The following is a 9,438-nucleotide window of genomic DNA, read 5'->3' as shown; positions in this document are numbered from 1 at the left end:
GTGTGTGTGTGTGTGTGTGTGTGTGTGTGTGTATTTATATATATATACCTACCTTGGAAAGGCTAGCCTGAGGTCCGCTCTGAGCTTGTTCAGAAGCTCGCTAACCGAGGTGAATTGTCTCAAGGTCATCTCTCCGCTTCCGGAAGCGTAACCGGAACTCGAACTGGTTGTCGACGGCAGGGTACCCTGCGAGTCTTGAACACTTCCTAATGGACGTCTTCCCCATCGTCTCAGAGCGATCGCGTAGTCCTCGGCGTTGTACGTAGGTGGTCTTAATCGTTCCTGCAAAGAAAATCGCAAGGCTCTAGACATAATTGCACGCTCGTCCGGTTCGATATCGAGGCAAAAGGCAGCCGTGATCGAAGAAAGAAAGAAAGAAAGAAAGAAAGAAAGAAAGAAAGACGGTAGCCTCGGGTCTGATTTATCCCTTTGAGATCTCTTCGAGCAAAATACACCGCGCCGAGACAGTGGTCGTAATTAAACGACCGGCGATTCGACTACCTACCGCTTCTCAATAATCGGGATAATACGATATTAAGTAACGATAAACATTTTCAAGTAGAAATTAAGAGTGTGGAAGATTGAACAGCGGCCAACCATTCTATCCCATCATTTATTTTTCCACGGGAGTGAAACGAATCGAGAAATCATGGAAATTGCAGTCGCGTTTTGCCGCGAATGAAATATTCATGCGAGGGAGTAGAAGGCTGAAAGACCGAAGTTAATTTCACAGCGTTTCCAATCATAAATATGGATAGAATTATAGCGATTATCGCCTCGTGGTCCATAGAAGAACGCCGCCGATTATCCCCGTTGAAACGCGGATAAATCGTGGAAATTAATTTACCGCCTCCATCTCGTGCCACTGATGAAACATAGAACCGGTATAATTAAGTCTCCAAAGGGGTTAAAACTCGTATCTCTTTCCGATTCCCTTCGATAACTCTTCGAATAGTTGGCTCGATCAGCACGGAATCGAGGATATAGGAATAATTTATCGGTCGATTTGTTTCGAAGGTCGTATAGCCGCTTTCTAAAACGACCATTTCAAGAATACCACGAATATTTGACGCGGATGAAACCACATGCTACATTGTGGTTTCCTTCGCGCGGTTAATCGATCGGTCTTAAACGTGAAACCGAGTTTCTATCTCGCGGTTACCCGCCGTTCTTCCTTCACACGCGAAAAAAAAAAAAAGAAAAATAAGCAGAACCGCCTCTCTACCGATCCCAGAGTTCCGTAGGAAATCTGTTGCGCATCGGATGTACGATTTATTCAGACATGCACGCGATGCTCCGAGTGGAGAACAGTCGCGATCAATCATCATCCTCGTTTGTTACTGAAATCGACGGAGGATGGTGACGGACCATTATCGTTTGATGAATACAGGGCTGGCTGTTAACGATGTATTCTTTCTTTCTTTTCTTTTCTTTTCTTTTCTTTTTTTTTTTTTTCTTTTGAAAAACGACAAAGTAATTAGAGTTCCTTTCCGGGATGCGATACCGCGCGGACATGGACGTAAATCGTCTAACGACGATCATGATTGAGTGGAGGGGTGCATAGATCAATCATATTTTCATTTTTTCCGTCCGTGAACGTGAAACGGGATCTCGGGAGAAGGAAATGAGGTTATGAAGAGAGGCGAAGAAGGACCTGGTCGTAAGCATATGCAATTATACGAGTAATTAGGCAGCACGTCCCGCCAAAAGAACGATAACGTTACTCCGAATCTTATACTTATACTTGACGATCTTGCGAAGGATTCGTGCGAAACAAAACAAAATCACGCGTAACCTACATATACGAGGACGTCACGCTTTCTTGAATCGCGTAAATACTCGGTGAATACTTGTCGATACTTTCGTGTCGTTTATTTGACAATAACTGAACCGGTTATTTGAAAAAAAAAATAAAGAAAGAAAGAAAAAAAGCGCTCATGGATGGAAGCGCGAATGGAGAACGCTGCATTTTCGAATATGCATCGCTCGATCTAATTTCAAACGCGCGCCTTTTTCCTCGCGTTCTTTTCAATTATCAATTAGAGTGAAAAGTTCGAATGTTGGTAAAAGTTGCGCGACTTTCACGAACATTCGAGTACGGTTTCCAATAGGTGTCTAACCGTGGAGGTTTGTTAATCATCCTATTGTGATGACGTAAATCTCTCATTAGCTCTCAAAGAACGTTATTTCTTTTTCATAATATTAAGAAAAGAGATGCAACGGAATCTCTTCCGATAATTAAGGTCAGGAGTCATTCGTAACACGTATGGCATAAATCTCATAAGATAAGAGTTGTTTTTCTTTTTTTTCTTTTTCTTTTTTACGCAATGTCATTCATTTCGTCCGATCTTTGAAAAAAAAAAAAAAAAGAAAAGTCACAGGCGTCTTGAATTATCTTCGTTAATCACGTTGCATAAAAATAACGATTTAACTGGAGTGTAAATATGCGCACCTCGAGGGGGGTTAACGCGATATATCGCGGTCTCTCCTCGATATTAATCATATTATCCATGACTTATTACCTCCCTCGCAGTTTCGCGACGCGTATAAATGCCCGTGAAGCCATTATCAACTGCAGAATTCAATGCATCCGAGTTGGCGCAAGCTAATGCGTGGCTGAATATTAAAAGCGTAGCTCGGTCAAGTACAAAGTGCATCTAGCATTCGAACGGTCGACACTTTGACAAAATCGTGTTTTATTAACGAGCAAATTGGATGGTACGCGATGCGTTCTATTTATCAGAGAAATGCGCGCGACATGTATTCATGGAACCGTTCGGATCTAGTGGATCGTGTCATTTATCTCGAAAGGAAATCGCGTTCGCGTTAAATAAATCGGTGCTCGTTTTTCTTTCCAGATGAAATTCCGCAATACCAAGAATCCGTTTGAAACTGAATTCCATCCAATTACGATTCGATGATCCCCGTTGTCTCCTTCCTCGTCGGATTCCTCTCTCGATAAATGTTCCAACATCCTCTCTATACCAGATCGATAATTACGCAAGACCGCGATACACGCATGATACAGCTATTTGCATTTGGTTGTTACGATAAATAGATCGGAATCGTAAAGATTATGACGGAAAACGAGCTTAACTACCCGTAATTTCGTTCCTTTAACACATCTCTCTCTCGTTTAACGAACATCATCCGAACACGACGCGGCATTCTCACGGCGTCGTAAAGACGAAACGAGCGACAAGCCACGTACGCCCCATGTACGCCTGCTTGTAACTACGCGACTCTATTTATCGAGCGAACGTTAAAAGATAGGCCGATCAAAAGCATCCTGCTAATACTCCAATATCACCGTCATATCACTGTCCAAGTTTTAAACGATTAGGTTCGAATCTTGGTCGGGTTAATCCGGGCGCTCGATCGAGCGCCGAGGCACACTGACATACCTTTTCCGGTTGAGGCCCCCACGGCTTCACCACCAACAACTCCTCCTCCGCGTTCGGAGCCATGTCCGTCTCACTGGAACAGATAAAAAAAGAGCAACGATTTTTAGCCATCAACTCGAGTCTAGACAGGTAGTTGTCGGTATATTATACGAGCAACACGACCAACATTCGCCAAGGGTAACGATCTTTGAAATGGTGCTTTGAACCCTACTCCGACTCGTTCGCCTCCTCCTCTCGACTCGTCTCGTTTCCATCGTCTCTGCCTAGCTCTAGTTGCCTCTCTAGTTACGGTTAATTGGGAATTCGTATCCGGTGTCAAGTGGATCGTCTATCGTACGGAACGAGTCCTTCGAAGAATTTTCATCCGAATGAAATTCTCGAACGGTATCTCGTTCTTCCCCGTGCTCGCTTCGCTCCGCCTGTGAAGGAGCGAACGAGAACAGGTAGAGAGAATTTCGTTTCGATCACATTTGTATCGCGTCCGGGCTAAACTTCCGTTCCGCTAGATCGTACCGGATTATTTACGGTTCACGGATGCTGCCGATGCAATTTATTGTGGGAAGTGGTTGAGGCTATTACGAGGAAATTCTTATCTATCGCGTAACAGGGTCCCCGCTCCGTCCGTCCTGCCCGAGCAGCTCCCTTAAACACTGCCAATTAAACCTAACGAGTTTACAATAACAATTTTATTAATTAATGACTTTCGCGCCTCGTTAATTCGCGGGTTGATTAGAACGGGGGAGAGGAGGATCATTAAATCATCACGTGTTGTTGCGATGGAATATTCATGTTGTTCCTGGGTATAGGATAGGCTAGATCGAAGGTAGGCTAACGAATCTCTTCTACCATTTACTACGTGTCTACGATCCACACAATTTGTCACAATTTGGCAGAAATTGAAACATTTCATACGATATAGTTATTTCAAAATAATTGACGCTATTAACTTACATATATATATATATATATAACGTATATAACATAATCACAGAAACGGACGAAAAATTTATGTCTTTAGTGGTCGCAAATAGTACCAGCATCATTTCCGATGCTGTTGCAACATTCGTGCAACACACGAGCATACTAATTTCAGATGTAAACGTCTCTCTTACGACGTGATGATGAAGCAACAAACCTTGGATACCCTAGAATTTTCTCCGAAAATAAACTCGTCGGGGCTATTGATCGCGAGACGGTTAATCGACGGTGGTTGAAATTTAATAGATCGAAGTAATTTACGATCGACCCGGATAATATGGCGATAATATCTAACACGCGCAACCTGTTATTCGGATAATCTTTCGCCCCGAACGAAACGGTGGATCGATGTTTCATGGTTGGACGCGACGCGAGGCGATACGACGCGATTCCGCTCGGGCGGAGGACGGGCAAGAGCGAGGACACAGAACGCGGATCACTCGGTTTTGTGGGTTAGCCACGATAATAATAGGAGTCACGATCGCCACGGTCACGAACCGGCGTACGATCGTGTATCGAGCGATCGAAAGAGGGTTGCCACTTCTTCTCGATCTCGCTCGCTGGATCAAGAGAATATACCGGTAATATCGGTCGAGACCGTGTCCTGATCCGGATCGTGTTATGTCGGGTTGGCTGGAATCGTGCCTATTCAGGTAATTCCATCCGTAAGTATATGGCCTATCGGATGATATAAGTTATTGTAATTCCCTCGATTGAAATTGGTTTTTGATCGCTCAACGATCGATACATTGTTTCGAAAATTTCTAACTCTGTCCGTCTGGATCGAAGAGGGTTGTGGATCTTTGGGAACGAGCGCGTAAAGGAGAGGAAACGAATCGATGGAAATATAATAAGACGTTGAACCGCGATTACTTTGATTTAGATAGGTTCGTCGCACTCGAAGTCTCTCCTTTTGAGAGGGAATTTGAAATTAGCCTCGATGCTGGATACCGATTGTAATGGTAAGTACAAGTATTTTCCAGCGTATCAATTAATTCAAGGCATAATTAATCCAGTTTAACGCGCAACAGGAACGAAGCATCGGACCATAAACTGTTGATAATGAAGCGAAACGTAGAATCGCAAATCCCGACCAGTTTCACGTTTGGTGAACCAGTAATTCTCGGTGAAATATCTTCGACATCCTTCTTCTTACAATTAATACTTATTGCCGTTACTGCGTTAACACGTGTGCGACAACGCGCGTTACGAATATGGAGCGTGCACGAGATTCAATTAAGCGTCCAATCATTTGATTCGCGATAATTATCGCGCATTAAAATATTACGGCAGAGATATAATACGTTTAAAATGTGCACTGTATAAGAGCACTATAAACTTGCTCGAGAAGAGCAACTCCAGTAAATCCAACTTTAAGACGCTCGTGCCATTAAGGAACGCCATTTTACTACTTACTGCACGGGAATGGTTCTCACCCCGGAAAACAAACGCACGAGTCTCGATCTAATCCACCGATCTAATCTCCTCCGTTAAACGTCTCTAATATAGTCCTATGAATCTCTGAAATCTTTGAAATGATCTCAATTTATATCCACTCCGAACCACTTAATACATCCCTCTCCAACATATACGGGTACAGCATTTCCAGATTTCGATCTGAAAGACGCTGTCACTGTCGTTTTCTAGCCAACCGAAAGAAAAATTGCGCGTCTTTCCCTCTCGATCGAGATATCGGCGAAAGAAGAAAAACGTCGAAGAAAGAACGCACGCGTAATAAAAATTCTGCCGCCGCAACCGTCGACTCAACGAATCGTAGATTTGATTTGCGGAGGCCGCGCGGAGGGGCGAGCGCTGTCAACGAATGGCGGCGGATCGAATCCGACCGAGGTCATCATCATTAATCTTGAAAAACGTTGTTTCACCGGGCCCCACGGTTCCTCGCGTGTCAAAGGGGGCCTCGCGGAAACGTCGGAGCGCGTAGTTGCGAACGCGTGCTCGTCAGCTCGCCGATCTTGAGCGGTTGGTACGAGCATAACGTAGTAGCGAAGGTAGCCACAGGAGTAGGTAGATAGTTACTCGAGGAGGACAGCCGAGGCATTGACCCGCGCGCGAGTGGTTAGTCACACGCATACGCACGCACTTTTGCACGCTTACTCGCGCGCTTGCTACGCAGTCACCAAGGAATTCCACCTTTACCGCCAGGATTCTCTGGGGAGAAGTTGCCTAGATGGAAAATTGGAGAAAGTAGCGATGACGAGGGATCGAGTGGCAAGGATTGGACGCAACGCGAGGATCAATGGCACCCGGGTTGAACAGGGCCAAGTTCATACGGCTATATCGATCGATGCCAGTTCGACGAGAGTTCGCGTGTTTCTGGAACGCGGCTTGGAAATCGTGTCTTGGAATAACTGTAGCTGAATTTTTCAACAGGTATTTTTTACTTCTTGGGAGTTGAACTTGAAAACTTTCGAGATTCTTTCAACTTTTGAATTCGATTAATTTGAACGAGATTTACTGTCGATAGATCTTATTATATGGATACTGCATTCTCAACACAGTGATAAATGATCGATATCGAATCTCCAGAGTTTTGTGCAATTGAAACGGTGATGCAGCTTGATTTATACATCAACCTTCGCAATTTTGTATCTTGCTAACCTTTTCAACGACAGAATCGGTAAAATAAAAGGAACGAAACGTTCCCGGTGACTGGTTTAAAACGTTGGTCGCAATTTTCTTGCAGCGAGAATTCCTAGCATTTTAATTCCTCGAAAATTGCAAACACCAAGATCGCTCCGTTATTGTGAAAACGCTACGCCTATTTCGTTGTGTGGAATAGTCGCGTGCACCGTACGAGAGCGCACGTTTCGCCCGTGAATAGGTAATGCAATGCTCGAACAGGCGCCATGACTCGTCGGAGCCGGTGTCCTCGTAGGCTTTGCCGTCGATTCGCACCGCGAAAAATTCACCGATCGTCGATCCCCCGTCGCCGATCTTCTTATTAGCGGAATATGCGAGAACGTGGAATTTCTCCTGTTCCATCACCTATGTCGCGCTCCCGTCTTTATGACGATAATACGCGTTTCGTTTCGCGTCGATTTTATTCCAACCGTGTGTGAATAAAACTCTCGATCCTTCTGTCCATTCGTTTCCTCTTTATTTCAAAAGAGTTCGACATAACATTGGCAAAATTCCTCTTCTTTTCTCCCGGTATACTCCGACGACGATATTTTCTCTCGCGAGGAAAAAGACAAAGGATTGTTCCTTTAAATTACTCGGTAAAATGAAATCTATGAACGTACGGTGGTCGTGTTCTCCGCAGTTATTACGACGAAGGTCGCACGAACTGGGGAAGTACAGTTGAATCCATAGAGGAGAGCACATTGTAAGCATCACGGTACTCGTAATGCTTCCCGTCGGCTGTTTGCTCGAGGTATCGGTTATCTCGAGCCAGGAAGAACGAAGAGAGAGGGAGGGAGAGAGGGAGAGAGAGAGAGAGAAAGAGAGGACGGTCGACGGTGGAAGAGAACCGCGATCGGCCAAAGAGGCGCCACGACTCGATGCGGTTACCTTTATCCGCTTCGAATCCTGCGGAAAAATCACGTCGATCGAGACTTCGGATCGTCGATCTTGACGACCATTAGCGGACTACACGAGAATCCAGGTAAGATTTTTCCATCATGGCTCCTCCACTCGATGCTTCTCCCTCCAAACGGTGGAATGCTAACCGATGCCCGGAAGTGTAGTCGATCTTCCATACCTGAGCCACCGAGAAAGAAGTCAATTCGCATTCCCGACTTCATCCGGTGGAAAAACTTTGCTTATTTACAGAGGCACTTTTGTAAAATTGACTGTCTTCTTGCGTAACACACCTTCTTCCTACTTCCTTTTTTATTTCTTTTTTATTCCAACGTCTACAACGTTCGTGAGAGGCAATTCGTAGCCAATTAACGGGCTCCATTCGATGCTAATACGGTGTTAATAACCGGGTAAGATGTGTCGAAATATCTAGAGATTTGTTTCTATCGTCGTGTAGAAACGAGCTTCAAACGATTTCAGATCGGTTTCGATGTATCGCTATTGTTCTTTCGATCGTTCGATCGACTCGACTCGATTGCAGGTTTTAAAATCGTGACTGCGCGAACGATGCTTTTAACTGTGAACAGAAATCGATTTCGAAGGATAATATAGAGAAATGTGAAAACCGAGAAAGAACATGGCTAATTACCTAGGTCGAAGCGTTTTAAAAGAAATCGTAACACAAGTCGAGGAATCGAGTGGTGCGGAGGGCACGTGAGACTTTTCCATCGGGAACAGACGAAAGGTTCGTTCCACGGAACGAGGTAATTGCTGGAATTAAGTAAACTGTAAATACAACTAGGGAGTTGCGTTCCCCCGAGATACCAAAATAGTGCGTAGAAGTGTTCGCCTAGTGGAATAGCAAGAAAAGAACGAAGAGATCCTTACCCGATGATAATTAGCCCGCCAGCGACTCTCTTTGGCATAAAAGGCTAATCTACGATTAACTCAACTATTTTTTTCTTCTCTGTCACGATATAATACTCGCGCTGCAATTCTCTAATTGTTCGCCATTTTTATGCACCGCTATTTGCGAATTTAGATCTCACGATAACTACTTGCACGTCCCCAACTAGTGCAATTTCTACTTTCTATATAAATTCGATGTTCTTCTTTTCGCAATCAAAAATAAAAGAATCTCGATCTCGAGGATCGAACGTACTCTCTAAAATTAATTATTCAAATTCCACGAGATAAAATTCCGATTTCAATCTCCGACCGATATTTCAAACAGAGACGCTCTTGTCTTAATAAAATATTTATTGCTAATAATTTGCTAGCTTCGAGTGTTTCGATGGCAGGTTTCGTCACGCGTGACGAAGGAAAGATCCTCGGGAGGAAAAATGTTTCAACGACCTCGATCCAAGATGAATCCAAGGATATTCCAGGATCGTCATCAGGATGTGCATCAGGATCTCGTCTAAGAGTCTCCTGAAGGATGGCTATTCAGAACATGCGTATTGATTACGGTATTCCACGAGTCGCTACCGTAGTCGGGATACGGGTGAAGAATCGA

At 44.3% G+C, this 9,438-nt stretch overlaps 1 protein-coding gene and 1 long non-coding RNA gene across 2 annotated transcripts in view; one reads left to right on the top strand and one right to left on the bottom strand.

Annotated features, from left to right (window-relative positions):
* Window positions 1-9,438, bottom strand: part of LOC102673014 — a 49,514-nt gene that overhangs the window by 13,032 nt on the left and 27,044 nt on the right. Inside the window, 2 exon segments of the mRNA XM_006610912.2 lie at window positions 47-282; window positions 3,405-3,477. Coding sequence (XP_006610975.2) covers window positions 47-282; window positions 3,405-3,477 — 309 coding nt within the window.
* The window catches only part of LOC116184986, a 19,567-nt gene that overhangs the window by 3,647 nt on the left and 6,482 nt on the right, over window positions 1-9,438 (top strand). The window lies entirely within an intron of this gene.

This window comes from Apis dorsata, unplaced genomic scaffold, assembly GCF_000469605.1.
Source record: "Apis dorsata unplaced genomic scaffold, Apis dorsata 1.3 scaffold_82, whole genome shotgun sequence".
Lineage (NCBI taxonomy): Eukaryota > Metazoa > Arthropoda > Insecta > Hymenoptera > Apidae > Apis > Apis dorsata.
The sequence above is the reverse complement of the archived record's forward strand: the minus strand, read 5'-3'. Positions and strand labels throughout refer to the sequence as shown.